Source organism: Phycomyces blakesleeanus, assembly GCF_001638985.1.
Source record: "Phycomyces blakesleeanus NRRL 1555(-) unplaced genomic scaffold PHYBLscaffold_18, whole genome shotgun sequence".
Lineage (NCBI taxonomy): Eukaryota > Fungi > Mucoromycota > Mucoromycetes > Mucorales > Phycomycetaceae > Phycomyces > Phycomyces blakesleeanus.
The window spans coordinates 311,072-330,535 of record NW_017265151.1 but is presented as its reverse complement, the minus strand read 5'-3'; the positions used below and the strand labels follow the sequence as shown (position 1 = coordinate 330,535).

At 36.4% G+C, this 19,464-nt stretch overlaps 3 protein-coding genes across 3 annotated transcripts; all 3 read right to left on the bottom strand.

Annotated features, from left to right (window-relative positions):
* Window positions 1-2,146: 2,146 nt before the first annotated feature.
* Window positions 2,147-4,005, bottom strand: PHYBLDRAFT_70602 (hypothetical protein; the record flags this gene model as incomplete). The annotated part of the gene is given in 6 exon segments (XM_018442304.1): window positions 2,147-2,285; window positions 2,698-2,782; window positions 3,278-3,287; window positions 3,316-3,421; window positions 3,947-3,950; window positions 3,963-4,005. The coding sequence occupies 6 exon segments, from the start codon at window positions 4,003-4,005 to the stop codon at window positions 2,147-2,149; spliced, it is 387 nt and encodes a 128-aa protein (XP_018288517.1).
* Window positions 4,006-4,499: 494 nt separating this feature from the next.
* On the bottom strand, window positions 4,500-15,143 carry STKc (Serine/threonine kinase hybrid HK; the record flags this gene model as incomplete). The annotated part of the gene is made up of 23 exons (XM_018432078.1): window positions 4,500-5,113; window positions 5,574-5,702; window positions 5,796-6,038; window positions 6,148-6,992; window positions 7,164-7,230; window positions 7,320-7,454; window positions 7,539-7,558; window positions 7,693-7,888; window positions 7,962-8,096; window positions 8,205-8,804; window positions 8,887-9,358; window positions 9,453-9,636; window positions 9,734-9,785; window positions 9,993-10,269; window positions 10,340-12,228; window positions 12,369-12,393; window positions 12,487-12,537; window positions 12,629-13,282; window positions 13,384-13,473; window positions 13,548-13,766; window positions 14,071-14,875; window positions 14,915-14,933; window positions 14,981-15,143. 23 exons carry the CDS (start codon window positions 15,141-15,143, stop codon window positions 4,500-4,502), a joined length of 7,884 nt encoding a protein of 2,627 aa, XP_018288516.1.
* Window positions 15,144-16,174: 1,031 nt separating this feature from the next.
* Window positions 16,175-17,493, bottom strand: PHYBLDRAFT_171226 (hypothetical protein; the record flags this gene model as incomplete). The annotated part of the gene is made up of 5 exons (XM_018436543.1): window positions 16,175-16,510; window positions 16,581-16,928; window positions 17,012-17,112; window positions 17,178-17,223; window positions 17,365-17,493. 5 exons carry the CDS (start codon window positions 17,491-17,493, stop codon window positions 16,175-16,177), a joined length of 960 nt encoding a protein of 319 aa, XP_018288515.1.
* Between the last annotated feature and the right edge of the window lie 1,971 nt (window positions 17,494-19,464).

The window sequence follows — 19,464 nt, the reverse complement described above, 5'->3', positions numbered from 1 at the left end:
CACAGGTATAATAATAACCTATTATCATTGGAGCCTATTAGGTACATATATAATTTATTTCTTTTTTGAGCTGTGGCTGACTTGCTCATCAGATATGGATTGTGTAATGTAATACAAAGCACATTCTTTTATATCTATATAAAAATAGAACTATAATATGCATATGTATATTTTTTTTTGTATTTCCTATTAAGCCATGATCCGCTTATTGCAACAAAAGAAGAAAGAAAGAAGAAATGAAGGAAAAGGAGGCTGATAGGATAAACTGCCAAATGAGACGATTGTAATATAAAGAATATATGTATATTTTAGACTGTTTGTATTCAAGGCGAGACAATGCACTATAATACACTACAAAAAAATTATTATTATTATTTTAGTGTCTAAACTAAAGCTAAAACAGTCTTCCATCTTAATGGTTTGGTACAAAAGACTTTGGTAATAATGACCTTTGTACAGAAACTAAAGCCTTTTTAATATATTGAATAATACATTGAACCGCAGATTCTTTTTATATATTATATTTACTGGGAAATATCCCGGTAAAAAAATACTTGCTGTAAATGAATTTCTCGTTATTTTATTTTACCCAATTGTTGAAAGGTTCAAAGGCCTTGAAGCATCTATTCATCCATACAATTGAAATTTGCGATCGATTCCCCCCCCCCTTTTTTTTTTGTTTAATTATCTATTATTCAATTTCGAGTCAAGGAACCAACAACAGTGAAGCTACAAGTACAACTATCACAGCATAACAAAATTGAATGTATCACAAAAAAGTGATCCTGTGAAGGAGTATGCATAAGAGCCACACACAAAAAGAATTGGCTTAGAAAGGAATAAAGAAAAGAAGAAAAAAAATTAAAGGCATGTGCTTGATTCTCTTTCATTTGTGCTTTACATACATATATATGGACTCCTCCCAAAGACTTTTCTTTTTTTTTTGAGTTTCCGTCAAAATAAGATATTAGCTTCTTAAAGTTTCTCTGTATGGTTTGCATTGGTTCTTAGCTTGATAGAACGTCTCTGAAAATAATAGAATAAAAATTTAACCTTTTTAATATATAAATATATGTATGTATATATATATATAGAAGTAGAAGTACTGGTTATTGAAACGTCTTTAGAAAGATCCGCAAAGTGCTCTTCCTAATCATTTGAGTTGTGTGATTTGGCATTATCATGCAATTCGGACAAACTCAACAAACTCTCAATGGGATTGAAACCTTGTAGGGAGAGGGGCTAATTAGTGGTCATATACATCCACTGGTACATTCTGGACCTTTTTTTTCCCCTTTCTCTCTTTATAGCAAACTAGAACCACACTATATCTTGTGCTTCTTCATCAAGAAGACACCAAACTCTCGTGTTCAGGATTTACAAATGTCCTTTTGTGATTCTGTTATATCTGTGCCTTTGTTTACTTTTTTTTTTTGGTCTTTTCCGAAATGGCTGTGAATGATACGTTATATAGGGCGCTTCAGATATATAGACCATACCTCTTTACAATCTAAAGAGAAAAAATTGATATTTTTCTTAATATTTTGTTAAAATGCGATGATATTCGAAAGAATGTTTGTTATAAAAAATCACAGCAACAGCAACAACAACAATACTGTGAGGGTAGTATATTTTTGTTAAGTTTGTGTGTGTGTGTGAATGTGAAAAAAAATACTTTGTACAAGAACTAAACAACTCCAATTTTACCCTTGTACTATTATATCCATATCAATTGATTGTATCCCATTACATAAGTTATACTCTATGTGTGTATTTATGTGTCATAAACAAGTAACCAAAAGGCTGCAAACCTGCTAACCCAGCGTTTGGTTTCAATACCCGTTAAGGTCTCTAATTTTAGGGGTTGAAACAAAGCTATAGACTTTTTTTTTAAAAAAAAAAACTATCTCTCTCTCTGCGTGTGTGTGTGTGTAGAAATCATTGTGGGACAAGCGAGACAGCATGCCAAAATACTACCAAATTCAGAGAGATGCCCTTTGGTATCTCTTTTGGAACAAATGTACCACATAACTAATGCCAACAAGTACAAGTTACTGTTTCAAAATTTGATGTATGTTTGTATCTGTATGTGGCCCAAAACCAGAAAAAAAGTCTAGTTAAACTCTATTATTTAATTTTATTAAGATTAGCAAAAATATTTCTGCTGATGAGCGTATGAGTTGGATCTATGGACATTTTCTATATCATATAACTCATTGGAGGATAAGGCCTCTCTTTCTCTGTAAAAGGAAAAGGAGATGTATCTTGATGAGAGAATTATCTGTCTGTATAAAATAAATGTAAGGAGAACTCATTAATACAATCTTTTTTTTGTACTTTACTCTGTGTTGAACGGCCTAGGAGAAAAGGGAAAACAATATGAAGGGAAAGAACCGAAGATTTCGGTGGCGTATAATGATATTATAAGTTTATTAAATATCCGGCTATGCAAGTCCTTGCGTAAGAATCCTCAAAGCTAGCTTTAATTTTTGACAAGAAGTACTTTGGGTATTGTTTTGTTTAACTTCTAGTCATCACTAATCAAGGGGTGGAATATATATATATAGAGAGAGAGACCGAAAAAGGACAAACCCAATAATAAAACCAAAAGTCATATGTCTGTGGCAAACAACTACTTTCAGAATAACTGCTATTTTGTGCGTTGAAGTATTATTATTTTTTAACAATAAAATATACCTGGCCTGTCCAGGATAGATACGCAGCCATTTGCATATTTTCAAGAGATCTTCTTCATCATTACCCAATACCCAATACTCAATACCTAATTAATAACTAGACAATGCCGAGTTAATATTTGCTATAATAGCTTTGCCAGAACATTCCAGAGTACCCTATTACTGCTGGTCTGGGCATTGCTTTATCTTTGGTTTTGAAAAGAAAGAAAGAAAAACAAACAAAAATTTCATGCATGAAATCATCCTTTCGTTAAAGTCAAATTCCAGTCATCTATAATCTTGGACCGAAACTAATGGTTGCAAGGCAAAACACCTGAATATATATATGATTTTATTGCACTATAAAAGCCAAGTTGTGTGCCTAACAATATATTTCTAAAAGTCATACAGAATGGCGTTTAATTATGAAGAAAAATAAGAGAAATTAAGATTTTATTTTTTATTAGTAGATGTATAGACTTATTTAGATTTATACTTTTACTATAAAGATATCTTTAATAACATTAGCCAATCAAAGAAAGAAAGAAATCAAGGGGAAGGAAACTTGTTTATCTTATAGTTGGTTTCCAATCCTATTTTACTTTGGACTCCCTAAAATACACAATCAAATGGAAAATACCTGCAGCTTTTGTGGATGCCCAGGATATTCAACTGAATCATTTTTGATTATAGATATGTGTCTAACGGCGATTGTGCTTGATAATGCAGCATTGCGGCTATTTCTGCTTTAATTGCTATATACATATACGCCAACTCTAAGGCTATATTGTTTCACTACAGATGTAACATTTGTATGGCTATCTTTTATATAGCAAAATGCAGATTTATGCACTCTAACTTACATCACTGCATAACAGACATACATACATGCATACCTATATATGATACATCATTCATTCATTCAGGTCCTTTAGTATTTATTTCTATATTATATACTATGGTAAAAAATAAAAATAAAAGAAAGGCGCGGGGGGGGGATTTAAGGGTGTATTTGTTTGTTTGTTTTTTAAGGTAAGGGCTTTTAAAGGCAGTGTTTTTCCTCTTTTTGTTCATGCTTGTTGTCTTTTCATGCATAAAGTATTTTGGGATCTTAAAATCAACATTTCTGTTTCTTAGAGGAGTTTCTGCGTGAGAATATTTAACCAGCCTTTTCTTTCTTTATCTTTGAGTGACCTTAGGTTCTGGAACTGTAACTTGTGCCTCATAGATATATATATATATATATATAGGACTGTGATCCGCTAATCGACTTCAGAATAGGCAAACCCGCCAGAATCTGTATGACAAGAACTTTGATAGCGCCACCCATTTTGTAACCTCCACAATTATACACAATGAACCTCTATTTAAATATCCTATGGTCTATTTCGCCACACTTACGCAATGGTCATTTACCTATGTACCACATTTGATTTATTTACTGGAATACTTGTACTCTATATCTAAAAGTAGATAATGCAAACATATGTAACACCTTGAGTAATCTGACCTAGCAAAACCATTATATATATACATACTTGGGATCTTTTTTAAAGATGTCTTAAAGGCAGTCTCGATATTATGTATATATCCAATTTATTTATGATAGAAAATCATTACAGCAAGCAGCATAATAAAAGATATATGAAATTATTATTTGAAAGAAAAAAAAGAAAGAAAAAGAAATGTAAAAGAGAAATAGGAGGGTGAGGGGAGGTACAGCTCTCAAACCAATCGACTAAAGTAGTACTACTTTGGACTCCAACTCTTTGATTTCTTTATACAGGACTCATACTTCTGAAGACAAAGCATATCAATAGATTTCTACTTTCCAAAGTCAGACTTCTTCAAGATATTGTCTTTGTAATTCCACCACTTGTCATCCTTCTTGTCCTTGTCGTCCTTGTCGTCCTTGTCATCATCCTTCTTGTGCTTATCATCCTTGTCATCCTTGTCATCATACTTCTTGTGCTTATAATCCTTGTCATCCTTCTTGTGCTTGTCATCCTTGTCATCATCCTTCTTATAGTGTTTACCACCCTTCTTGTATTTATCGTGCTTGTCGTCCTTTTTGTCTTTATCATGTTTATCATCCTTCTTGTCTTTATCGTGCTTGTCTTCCTTCTTGTCTTTATCATCTCTCTTGTCCTTGCCATTCTTCTTGTCCTTGTCATCCTTCTTGTCCTTGTCATCCTTCTTGTCCTTGTCGTCCTTGTCATGGTAATAATACTTGCCCTTGTGGTCCTTGTAGTCTTTGTCATCCTTGTAATCCTTGACATCCTTGTTGTCCTTTTTGTCCTTGTCGCTGTAGCCGCTCTTGTCATCGGCAGCAACGAGCATAACGGAAGCCAAAAGACCAAGTGCGATAAAGAGATTGAGCTTCATTGAAGGTTTGTAGACGGTGAGTTCTTGTTCTTCTTCAAAATGTGTTGTTCTTGCTGGTATTTATAAGATATTTGGTTTGTATGTTGATGTTTTTAAAGGAGGTTTATCCAACCAAAATAATGATACTATTCATCATTTCGCCAAGGATTTTCTTCTTCTTTTACATGTACAACACTATTGGGTCTATATTTCTGCTATAAGTAATACTTGTTATAATTAAGCTAATATGTAAATATCAAGATCAATATCAAGATTTGTTGGCATGGGATATACACCAAATAGACTTCCCTTGTGATAAACATTGTAATTATGATTATTATTCGCTGATTAACAAGCCTTGGAGAGATAATCCAAGGTCAATTCAGCTTTTCCTTTTTTCATTCTTCTTTATTTTCACTTTCATTTTCACATTTTTTTTATTATGTTTTTTAATGTGTAAAGAATATTTGGCTAGAATGCTAAGATGGTAAATTCTATCTACAATACATCAGGATAAACTTGATGTTGATGTACTTCCACCATTAGGATGGAAGCAATAACGGCGCAAAACTGCCGCAAGGTCCTTCTGCATCAACGGTTTTGTGAGATAATCGTTCATTCCTGCATCCAAGCAGTTCTGTTGGGCAGTCTTTTGAATATCGGCTACAAAAATATAATAGTACAAGCATTTACATACAATATATGCGTGCATTATTTGAATTAGTATAAGCACAACAGTATATATGTAATATTTACCTGTGAGAGCAATGATTGGTAGTGTTATTGCTACATCCATATCTGCTTCCAAGGCTCGAATTTTAACAGTCGCCTCCAAACCATCACATCCTGGCATATGGTGATCAATCCATGCAAGTGAAAAGTAACCTGGGCCCCGACTCTTCCAGGTTTCTATACATTCGAACCCATTATTACAGGTTTCAACCGAGAAACCAAGGCGAGTCATTTGTTTCACAATCAATTTCTGAGCAACAGGATTATCTATTATGATTTTAATTCCAACAAAAAATACACACACACACAGGTTTAATACTTACTACTAACTAACTAAAAGCAATCAAGCAAGAGTTGTTTTTATATAAAAAAATACCTTCAGCCACAAGAATCTTCTGTTGCTGAAAAACGGCCAATTCTTCCGGTGCGAATCCCTCGCGGTGTTTGTGGGCATATGAAAAGGAAGGCTCAACATGGTCAATCTGTTTTCCTGCCTCATTAATACATGCTGTGGTATTTTTACATACTTCTTGACAAGGGTTTTTAGGGAATGGGGTGTTAGAATTGACCGACTGAAGTAGTGCGCCGAGAAGTTTAAGTTTACGGATAGGCTTTGAGAGACGCGTAACCCTGGGATGGAACATTGGATTGACTGCATCAGGGCGCAGTGAGGTATTGGGATTAGCATTTCCGATCTGTCGTTTGATATTGTCGACAGTAGGAGCATAGAGCATGATTATGTGGATATTTTTCAGTTCCTCGGTAGATTCGATAGTATCCAGCAAATTTTGGACCGTTCTTGTGGGCGGCATATCTAGAATTACACAGTCGTACGCAGCTGTTGTTGGCAATGGTGGTGATGGTAGTCCTGCAATTTCTTGGCTAATGTCGGCGATGCTCTTGAAAACTTCGATGGCCTTTTCGGGAGACTCGATTGTACTGACATCGAATGGGATGACGGTTTTGATCATGTCGCTCACTCTCTTTGAAGTTGCGAGCAAGATGCGAGGCTCTCCAAGTTTTTTGGTATACTCCAAAGCTTCACTGTTTCTTGGATCGATTTCGATACCAGGTTCAGCTACAGACGCAACCTTCATGACTCTCACCCGGAAGACAAACGTTGATCCAGAGCCTCCATGTGACTCCACCCAAATGTTTCCACCCATCAGGCTTACAAGCTCAAGACAGATAGAAAGTCCTAAACCAGTTCCACCAAAGTTTCTACCAAACAGAAAGATCCCACCCAAAAAAAAATAGTAGACAAAATGATTAAGCTTCATACACAGAAACTCATATTCGTTTTGGTTTGTTCCTTTTACACTACACCACACTACACTCTATATTGTTTTTATTTGAAAAACAAAGCAAAAACAAAAAAAGCAAAATTAATACCTTGTAGTTGATCCGTCTACTTGACTGAATGGTAAGAAAAGACATTTGGTTTCTTCCTTAGTCATGCCTAGAATATCATATACATACATATATCGAAATTTGAGTGAGCACAAGAAATACAGTTACTCTTCTATATATATATATTATCTCACTCACCGATACCAGTATCTTGCACAGAAAACCTTAGCATCATTTCATTTTCTTTAAGCGGGATTTTCAAGTCATCGGTGTCATTGTCAATTTCACATCGTACAACAACCTCTCCCACATGCGTAAACTTTATCGCATTGCCTGTATATACATATAAGCGAACACATAACAAATGCATTAATACATCTTCCTTTGTTTCCTTTTTTTTTATATAAAAATCCTTACCGATCAAATTCATCAAAACTCTGTTTGTTTTTGTATAAGAAAAAAATATGTAAAAGGTCAAAGTAAATGCATTGATCAATAAATTTAATGTACGTATTTTGATTATTGTTACTAAGGATATTGAAAGGTAGTAATTTCCTTTCTTTCAACTTACTGGCCAATACGATGTCCATCGGCATACACAATAGGTGGGACATCTTGGTTGATAAAATATGTCAATTCAAGATTCTTTTTAGAAGCAAGGTTAATAAGCAATTCAATTCGATCTGCAATGAGATCCTCGATATAGAACAGTCCGTATTGAATCTTGACTTTGCGTGCTTCTAGCTTTGAGAAATCCAATAGATCATCTACCATTCAAAAAATAAAAAATAAATAAATAAAAACAAGGCTACTTTATAAATACATATATATACAGCTTACCAATAATCTGAAGAAGCATTTCACAACTCTGTTTTGCAATCGACACAAATTCACGCTGTTCTGCATCCAGGCGAGTTTCACTCAGCAAGGATATCATACCATAGAAGCCCGAAAATGGTGTTCTAAGCTCATGGGCTTATTTTTTTTATATATTTATATATAAAAACACACACATTAGAAATTTCACGCATCTCTTTTATATATATACAAATTTATAAACACACACACACACATGTAACTTACACATATTAGCCAAGAAATTTGACTTTAATTCAGTTGCCTTGAGTGCCTGTTCTTTACTCTTGCGAGCCTCCTCAAGAGCACATTGTTGTTTCGTGATCATGATTGCATTTGCAGTCGTAGCTTCCTGAACCGACTTGAACAATAACGCATTTGTTACCGAGATACCAATCTGGTCACATAGTAACGACAGAACCGTAACATGTTTGCGTGTAAAGGTACTGAGGTTTGCTTCCAGATAGAGTACGCCGACGAGTTTGTTTTTGTGCATTATAGGCAAGCAGATGACCGAGACAGCCTCGGCACGAAGCAGCCAAGTTCCGGTCGCGAATCGAGTGTCTTCTTGCATGTTTGGAATAAACAGTACGGTCTGGGTGTGGATCACGTAGTGGACCACCAGCGTTGAAATAAGATCTGTCCCGTCGTCGAGGCGCATCGGAGGATAGCAAGTTCGGCATCCTTCATCCTTTGTTGAGTGAGCAGCAATACCAAACTCGCCTTCTTTGATGATAATGGCTCCGACATTGGCGCTTGCGTTGGCCATGATGATCCCCATCATCTTTTTTAAGAGCTCATCAAACGAATTCATTTCGTTGGAGATCACTGAAGATATTTGTGATTTAATTCTTTGTCATTGTTTCTTTCTTGTGTGTAAAAGCGAATATATATATTTATATATATTTACCTTGAGAACTCTTAATAATAGATGTAAGATCCATAATATCAAGCGAGAATAAGGCCGTTTCTGTATCCAATAAACCCGGAATAGACTCGTCCCCATACAATTCTCTAAACGACGGTTCAGGAGAAGAGTCCTCGTCTTGCCAGAATCCATTGGTCATGTCTTGTTCTTCAGTCTGGGTAGACGCATCAACTTTACGAGTCATGGCTTTGTTGCTATTGATGATATGTCCATATCTCTCGGACATGTACTGCATTTTGCCATATGCTCCCCAGCATTCATAAAATTCGATCGATTGGTTCAACATCGGTAGAGCCAACATATTGATCTTGGCTCTAACGTAGTACTCTGCAAGGAGCTGATATGTTAAGCCAAGGAAAGAATACCACTGACCTTTAAGGCCAATCTCGATAACAGCATTAAACAAACGACAGGTCCTTTCCATGTCATTATCGAGTGTAGATCTTTCAGCTTCCTGTAATATGTACAAAATTAGAATAGAGAGAATGATAGGAAGTTGTTTTTATTTCTTTCTTTCTTTCTAAAAAAGATACCGTGAATTTACTTACCACAACTTTGTAATACATGCGATAATTGACTTCTGAATGATCGGCCCAAGAGGATAGAATGGTCTGGTTTTTAGCAACTTGATCAAGGTACATCTTGCGTACTGAATCATCGATTTCAGTGTCACGTATACATGCGATCATTGATAATGAGTGGTAGTAAAGTGCGATACCAATGTGCCTATGGCTATAAGTAATAATAACAATAATAATAAATATCAACATTTCTTTTTTTCATCGAATATATATATATATATATATACATGGCAGAGAATTTTGCTTACCTTGGGTGATTTAAAGAAGTCTCAAGAATCTTGAATCCAGTATCGGCTGCTTCTTGAAAATGACCAAAATGAAATAGAATAATGATCTTGAAACTCCAATGCCTATTAAAAGTAATAATAATAATAAAAAGGTGGGTACACCATATTTAAATATACAATGAATATTGTTTGAAAAATATATGTGTGTATATGCATATATGTAGCTTATAGATATAAGACTAATCAATTTACCAATTCATTGGGCTTCCTGGATTAACACTTTTTCTATAGACATTGGCAACAAAAGCTTCCTCTCTAAAGGGATTCTTCTTGTGGGGAGGATCATCCAATTGACAGCCTGGTTCTGACACTGTGGTCTTTCCTTGGAATGCCAAGATTGTGCGCCACAATGAAATATTGAGAGTGTAGGCATCTTGTGAACTGTCATCGAGGCACTCCTCAATGCTGCGGTGAATGTGGAAGTTGATTTCAGACAAATTGAAACTTGTGTAGAGAAGAGTACTCGAGGCATGGAACAGAGCCAATGCCGAATGCATCTTTATAATATATATATATATATAAGTATATTTATATAAAGCGTAAGATTCCCCCTTTTGTTTTTTTTACCTTGTCACCACCAGCAATAGCAAATTTGTAGGCTCTTTGGAACTGATAAATAAGATCTCGATAATGACATCCTGTAGTCCACTGTGCAAGAATTACATGATAGGTAATTATACCCCGTGCAATTTCCGAATTTCCTGCATATTTCTCACTGATAGCCATACCAAGCTGGCCAAGCCGAGCACCGAATTGGACTTGCAGCAGACGGGCGGCCGTACATCCAACCCCAATCAAGCCACCGCCACTAGCCATTCCAAATCCATATCTGAGCGAGATGCGGACCAGACACAAGGCCATAAAGTCTACCAACAGTGGGCTGATCCAGTATGCTCCGGTGCATGCTTCATATAGTAGAGCCATGGCGGCCAGCATGCGTGGGTCTGTGCAAGGTCCGATGGTCATCAGATTGTCGCCTAGTTCTTCGATCGAGCTGCGCACTTTTGTGTAAAGCTCAAGGACTTGGGACTCGGACAGATGGTCTGAGGTAATGTATGTGATGCCAAGGGCCCCAAGGGCCTTGAGAATTGTGCCGATGCCATCGTGGTGTCTCTGTTGCTCAAAGTACATCCGTGCCTGGAATCTCAGCGCATACGCTCCATCGATCGGTCGGTTGTCAGTCTCGTGCATGATTGTCTGGAGGAAGCAAGAGGCTTGGTCCCGCTCGGAGTTGCGCCAGCTCATCTCGGTGAGCTTCATGTAGAGAGACAGGGTCTCTTCATAGGTTGCGTCAGGGCCATCTTGCTTCCAGGGTGTCTCGGAAAGCAGCTGGAGGGTAGTGTTGTAGTAAATGCTAGACATCTGGAGTGCACCGGACCGATATCCTTCGTCGCCGGCCTTCATTAGGATCTGACGGTATTTGCTCCGGTCTGGCAGGAGTTTTACCAACTCCAGACTCTTGACCACATGATCAGCTGTCAGGAAGATGTCTGCAGCCGGGTCGACTAGAAGCATTTGGGCGATTCGAAGATGCATGTGCTCGACATGGTCCGGGTTCACCAACATGGCCGCAGCTTGGTAATAGCGATCGTGGATAAATTGGAATTCGCTTCCAAGCTTTGGTACAATGATATTCTCCTGAAGAGCAACTTGAAGACCTGTCATGGCCTGACCTCCGCGGGGATCGTCTTGGTGTAAATCAATGGCGGGATCCACAAACAAGAACGGAAGATCTTCTTCAAGTGAAGATGCTGAAGATGGTCCCGAAACCACCGCTACTGATGTTGTCGGTGTCGGCGTTGGGGTTGATGTTGATGTTGGTGTTGATGTTCCGGCTTGGTCTGCTTCATCACCTGACAGATCAACCGTCATCATCAACCACTGTACCTGTCTAAAATCAAATAGACTTCCGAGCAAGCTAGCCCACATAATAAATTGCTGAGCATGTGGGTCCATATCTTTTAGATGAGACACCAAATGACATATTTCTTTGCTATTTATCTTGGACCCTTCACCCTTTTGTTGTTGTTGTTGTTGTTGTTGCAATTGCTGTTCTTGTAATTGTTGCTGCTGTGGATATAAATTTTGGGTAGCGTGGTCAAGTCTAAATTGCCATTGCTTTGCGTCCCAGTTGAACCAAATGTCCTCCCGCCGTTTCATCATCATCATAAACTGTCGGGCGAAGAAAGGGTTACCTCGAGTGCGACGGAATATCAATTCGGATAGTTGTTCAACATCCTCAGGTTCACGATGCAAGGTCTGGCTCACAAGTTTGGTCACAGCATTTCGGGGTAAAGGCCCGAGGTTGATACGGATTCTCTGGGCTTCGTCCGCTGTACATTGAATGATGTTCAGTACAGACTGCGGTAGGTCGTGGTTGTCTCGACAGGTTAATATGATCAAGAGAGTAATTCGAGAGGCAATGAGTGTGGATATGAGATGAAGAGATGGTTCATCTAATATACATAAAATATATTTATTAATTTTTTTATAACATTTTTGTGTGCGCGTCGTGAACTATATAATTGCTTATATATATATATATATATATATATATCTGTGCAAAAGAAGAAGAACAAAAACCGAGTTTTCTTACCTGCCTCATGCAAATCATCCAAGCACTGGTAGGTAATAGAAAAACATTATTGTTAATATGATTAATATTTGGTTAAATCAAGACGAGCATTTATGTATATGTAGAGTTGGTTTGTTACCAGTGTAATCATCTTTGTGGCTGCAATGGTACGAATGATACTAAGAAAAACCTATAAAGAATAATAAGAATACAAAAAATAAATAGCACAGACAAACAATTATTAAAAATAAATAAAAAAATTAAGAATAAATGTTACTTACAGCATGAAAACGAGATTCGCTGTTTCCTCCAAGCATATCATCTTGAGGCATGTCAGGTTCTTCTCCGTTGAAAATAGGCTTTAGCTCAGGTACCCTGTCAACCATTAACCACACATTGCAAAACTGTGGTCCGAGTTGTTCTTTGAGATCCGTATAGAAATCTCGGATGACTGACTCTGGTTCGGTCAAGAGCTGTCTCAGGATAGACGACAGACAGCGCAGGAGGCCGTTGTAGGGCCTCTTTTGGTTAGAGTCGAATTTTGATGAGGCTAGATATCCATGCTGGCGTGCCTGGGTGTGCATCATAGTGACCAGCACAGACTTTCCCACACCACCGGGGCCCATAATCACGATCACTTCACTGGCCGTCTTTGTGTCTCTCATGGCTTGGCGTGGAATACACAAAACCTTTTCTTCTTCTTTGTCTTTGTCTTTGTCTTTGTCATCTTGGCCTCTTTCTTCGTCTTTTTCTTTCTTGTCTTTTTCAGCTACGGTTGTGGCCGAGCGTTTCTCCATTTCCAAGGCGTGGGTGCAGCTTACTCTTCGAGTTATGAGGCGCACAGTTTCGATTTCATGATCTCGACCAAACAAGTGGCTAGGAAATTGGAATATTGAGTAGATGTCGTGTAGTCCGAGTGGAAAGAAGACTAAAGACTTTTTGATTTTATATATTATTATTTAAAGAAATGAAAATAGAATATTAAGGTATTAAGAGTAATTAGAGTAAATAGAGTAAATGATAAAGAACAGTTTACCTCTGCTGGATCTGGGCACTTCATTCGACGTTGACATTCAAGTAGGTCTTCAAGTAAGCCATACGCACTATTGTATCGTTCATCGACTACCTTTATATTTCAGATATATAGATAAGCATGTATAAGTACATGAAGACATGAATACATACACTTTATTTATTTACCTTTCGTGTCAGTTTATCTATCATCAGACTCATCACTGGTGGGACTCCTATTCGAATTGTGTGTGCAGGCGGAACATTGCGTGTAAGGACGGCCTGGAGGATATCGACGGCTGATCCTTCGAATGGCATTTGACCTGTCAAAAGCACAAAAAAGACAATACCAAGAGAATAAAGATCTGTTCGATGATCGACCACGGTTGATGTTCTTCCTGTTTGTTCCTACAAAGAGAAAGACATAAAAGATTAAATGACCAGAGAATAATTCGACGTGTTATATTGATATTAGCCGTACTAGAAATAATGTGATTATAATAATGACAATAATTTATTTATGACCGTATAATAGTAATGGGTGTAAAAATTCCACCTGCTTACTAACTAGCTCACTTGCTTACTAACTCACTTCCCTTAGTCAATATGTAGATGTATGTGTGTATATATGGTTGTTTGTTTATGGGTACAGAAAATGATGATAATGATTATAATAATAAAAGTACAAGAAAAGAAGGTTTGAATTACGTACTGGACTAAGATAGGCAAGTGTGTGCTGAACACTTTTGGATGCTGCTAATCTAGCAAAGGTTCTTGGTTCGATTGGATCCTCTATTTGATTTGGTTGCTGGTGTTTTATTACATTTGATGCTTTTTTTACGGATTTTTTCTTTATTATTGTTGTTGCTGTTGCTGTTGCTGTTGCTGTTGCTGCTGCTGTTGCTGTTGCTGCTGCTGCTGCTGCTGCTGTTGTTGTTGTTGTTGTTGTTGTTGTTGATGATGATGATGATAATAATAATGATGATGTTTTTGATGTTTCTGTTTCTATCTCTGTTTCTGTTTCAATTTCGGGTTCGGTTTCTGATATCACTGCTGTTGTTGTTCCTGTTGTCGCTGTTGATGATGTAGCTGTTGCCGCACTTCTTTTCCAACCTGGTCCGGTGAGCAAGATATCTTCGTATGATCTCATACCCGAACCAAAGTTCCAGATCCTTGTGATATCTTTACTATTATTTGTCTGAAAAGACGAGGGTCGTAGCTCGCCATGGATTATATTGTTTGCGTGAAGGAAATGAAGTGATCTACAGGCAAAGATTGCAAATGTCATGAAGCTTTCGATATTTTCAAATGTGGTTGGTAGTTCGAGATTCGGGGTTTCGGCAGTGTAGATGAGCGCTGCAAGACCATCGTGAGCCAAGGAAACCATTTCAATGACATTTGAGAGGTAATGAGGACCATCGGGTAATGTGTACAGCCGACGTGCCATGTAATATTCTCGCTCGAGTCTTAGGGCATAAGGAGATAGTTTGACGAACACAGAGAGCTGATCGGATGTTCTGGATTGATGGATACGTTAATTTATTTATTTATTTTACTTTATGATATGTTGGAAGTCTAGGCTTGCCTTGTGCCATGAGCAATTGCCATGTGTCCACCTGTACCTAAAAGTAGTTTTGGTTGATCGAATGTGTAGTTTGGTATTCGTATGGTGTAGGCTCCATAGTTGATGTTGTGGTTTCCTTGGAAACTCGGTCGAGGTAATAGTGGATTGGTATGTTGAGAGTGTTTGCGTTTATGAGACTTTTCTGTCTTAAAGTGAGGCATTGGACGAGTATGAGAATTAAATACTTTCATAAATATATATATATATATATATATATATATTATATATATATTTTTTAGTTTTTTTTTTTTTACTTCTTTAAAAAAAGTATTAAATAGAATAAGTAGTAGAAGAAGAAGAAGAAGAAGAAGAAGGGAAAAGAAGGGAGAAGTAAAGAGAAATCAAAATACGATCCTGATATCCTATCTATTTTTTTTTCTTGGTAAATTATTTCCTTATATTTTTTATAATAAAAATATTTAGACTTTATATATATTTCTATGTATGTATTTAAGTGTATTTATTAGCTAACCAAACAAGTATGCTATGACATACCATCTGTTGGCCAAAGTATATTGTATAAAAACATATGTTTGGCCATTATGATTTATATATAACTACTAGAATTTTCTACACTTTAAAAAAAAGGACACTAAATTTATAATCACTTTTCTCTCTCTCTTATATGTATATGAAAAGAGTAAAAGGAATTGTCTGTAATATTGAACGAAATCTGGATCAATATGATCCCCTAAAAAAAAAAGAAAAAAAGGATCCAGATCAACCAGTAAAAGTAAAAAGGTTAGTGCAAAATTATACTTCTTTGAAAAGAATCATATGTGCATATAATAAAAATAAAAAGAATGCTATAAAAGAAGTATATTTTATTGGCTGTTTTCTATTGAATGCTTTTGATCTTTTCCTTGTATTTCCTAATTATTATAATTATTGGAAAGTGTCATTGGGAGCATGAAAAAGGTACAAATATTAAAGATTTAAACAAAAATAGAGGGGGAAAAAAGGGGAAAATATTTTTTCTGGTTTTTGATATAGTACCTACAATATATATATATATATATATATATATGTGGTAACCATGATCTAATACTGTAAATCTTTTTTTTTAATTATATTATTTTATTATTTTATATTATGTATTATGTATTATGTATTAAGTGTATATGTATTGTGTGTGCGTGTAGTGTGTTTATTAATGTTAATATTAATATTAATGTAAATATAAATATATCGATCAGCTAGAATGCCAGACTGGTGATTTGTTGTACATAGTTGGCTCATCAGGTAAGACAAGAAGGGCTGACTTTGACCTTGGAGGTACAGAGTCGGACTCCCGATCGACCAAGGCAGCCGTCTTCTTGTTGGAATACTTGGATGGTTTCTGGTTGTTGAGAATGATTATGTTGGGTGGAACGGGTGGCATAGGCTGAATAGGTTGGATAGGCTGAGGGTGAACAGGAGTATAGATGGGGTGAATCTCGGGCTGGAACGGCTGTGCCATGTCCATGTCCTGAAAGAAGAGATGTCCTTTTTTGACTGCGTACGAATAAATACACATTGCCCAGTAAAGCTTAATATATAACAACATTAAATATAAAGAAGTTAAATTTATTATTATTAAATGTTTTCTATATACTTACATAGAGAGTAGACAGCATTATTGCCGAAAGAATTCCAAACTTTAATTCGTTTTCCCATGTCTTGTTACAGTTGTAATAGTCTACGGTTTGAAAGCCAAATGTCGATGATGATGATGATGGTGATGACGATGATATAGTATTATTGCTATTACTATCAATAGTCTGTGTTCCATTCAGAGCACTATTTACACCGGCATCTAATGCACCGGATGAACTAGAAATACACCAGCCAATGTAACTTGACTTTGTAGCGATAAACAGGATTGTATTGGCAATCGCGTCTCCTGCCACTAAAAAGGTTGACACAAATACTGCACTTGATGCAGTTCTGATAGCATGCCACCTATTCTATAATAACAATATTAATCGTCACAAGTACCTTGAATAAATAAATAATTTTTTTTTTATTTGATTTTATATATCTAACTAACCACATAGACGGCAAATAATACACCTAGTCCCACACAAGATAGAATGAGATTTGCCACCCCAAATACTAAAAGGGGAGCTTGGAGTAGATACGAGTAAAACGCTATACATAAAGTTGAATTATTAGTCTATTTAGTATTTTTTTTTAAAATAAATAAAAACACCTACGGCTTTTGTATTGAAATGAAAGGACTGCAAAATACATTGAAAGACCCTATATGTATATAGATAGGTATGCATGCAGGTGGGTAAAGCATTATCATTAGATTTTCCCCTGCTTTTGTTGTGTATATGTACCATAAGTAGATTTATATCAAAATTCAAATAAAAATCAATCAATCAATTGTATACTTACAGCCCACAATAGACCTGCAAATCCTGCTCCTGTTCTAAGATGAATGCATCCACAGCATTTGATAAGTGAAGGATATCTGATGTGAGCTTGTCTTTGTGGACGATAGCCTTCCAAAGGATAGACATTCATAGTGGTAGTGGTAGTGGTGGTATTGATTAAGGTACGAAATAAAGAGAAAGAGAGAGAAGGAGGGAGAAAGTCTTGCTCTTTACACTAAATAATAATAATAATAATGATAACAATACCCAAAAATAATCAAAAGTAAGAAATGCCTCTTCAAGTTTCCTTTGTTATATAAAAAGGTACAATTTGTTGATTATTAGTTTATTTTATTTAGTTCAATTAAAACAGGCAAAATGGTTGTTATCCTTTGCCCCAAAAAAGGCAAATCTTTGACCCTAATTTGACTTTCTATTTTATTCTCTTTTTTGGATATACAGTGAGAACGGTAAATTGTGGCTACATGTCCGGGCTGGTGTCTTTCTCTAATCCTTCAGGGCAAAATGGCGTGTCCTAAAAAATACAATATATTCACTGTATGCATTAGCTTTACTGCTTTGTGTTAATCTATCTATCCCAGGCACCTAACTCTCATTCTTTTTAGAGGCACAATCTGTATTTGGACAACTTAATAATAAAATGCTGTCTCATACAAAAAGCAACTCCTGTGTATTTAATTAATAGACGTTTGCACCTTAAATTTAGTCTTGACAATAAAGAAATAGTTATTAGGCACATATACACTATACAAATAGCCAGTTATGCAGAAGATCATAAAGGGTTGTCAGCATTAGATTGTGACGCAATCTTGTTGAATATTTCACTATTTATTGGCCTTCTTACGCCTATACTGTCTTTCTCTTTCTTTCACCTCCATATTACCAGAATCGAACAGTACCAACTGATAAATAATCCTCCATCCACTCTTTTTTTTTGCAAAATACAAAAGGAATTTTTATGAATATTTTGTATCCTGGCTGGTATTTCTTATTATAGTAAGAATGGATCCTTACGGACCAGATAGAGTCATTCTATACCGGCAAGAAGGTCACGATTTGTGGACCAGTAGAACCAGAATTTTGCTCCCCCAACAAGAAATGTCATCTCCCTAAAATTAGCGCCCAGGCTGTCCAGGCTGTCCGGGCTGTCCGTAAGGTTCCCCTTAATTTGTCTTGTATTTTATGATTACATTTTACATTTTACACTTTACATTATGCCATTATGTATAGTAAATTCAAAAACCGGGCCAGCAAATGTAAAATTTGTACTCCGCAACTTATATCTTCTTGAGTTCTTATTCTTTCGCGATAGTTTTAATACACTCTAGGACATCTGTTAAAGAGCTACAACATACTATGCTAGTATAGATATATATATAGTATTAATAAAAAGTTATATGAAAAAAAGTGGAAATTTTCAGTGGCCCGGTTTTTTAGGTATGGGCCAAAAAATAGAGTAAAGCATTATTTCTTTACTTTCAATGCAGAACTGCTTTATGATAATTTTTATACAGAGTGTGTCTTGTCATTACATCACAATCATGCAAACAAAATAGATATATTATATTGAATTTTTCAGAGTTTTCCTTGTTCCTTTGCTCAACTTTAAAACAAAAATGTCTCCCATCTCACGCGACAAAATACTCTCAATTGAAGTTGAACTTAGACATGGAAAGTCTACAGCCGAGGTAGCAAAGATTGTTGGTGTTTCGCAGACTTCTGTCAAGAGATATCGAAGAAAATTGAACATCTCTACCTCAGTTCCTGGGGGTAGACCTGCCCAAATCGATGAAAGGCTCGCCCACCGTATCATCTATGCATTCCTAAATGAGGAATTTATGACAACAACAGAGGCAGAGAGACGGCTATGTGGTGAAGGTTTTGCTGTCAAGGCTCCAGCAATCCGCACCTTGCTAAAAGCATCTGGGTTCATCTGTACCTTGGAACCACCTCCGAAGGTAAAAACAAACCCCGCTATCCGCAAGCAGCATATGGAGTTCGCAAGGAACTATATCAACTTCACCGTGGAGGACTGGAAGTGTGTTGTCTTCTCAGACGAATGTAAGGTGAATCGCTTTGGCTCGGATGGAAAGAGATGGAG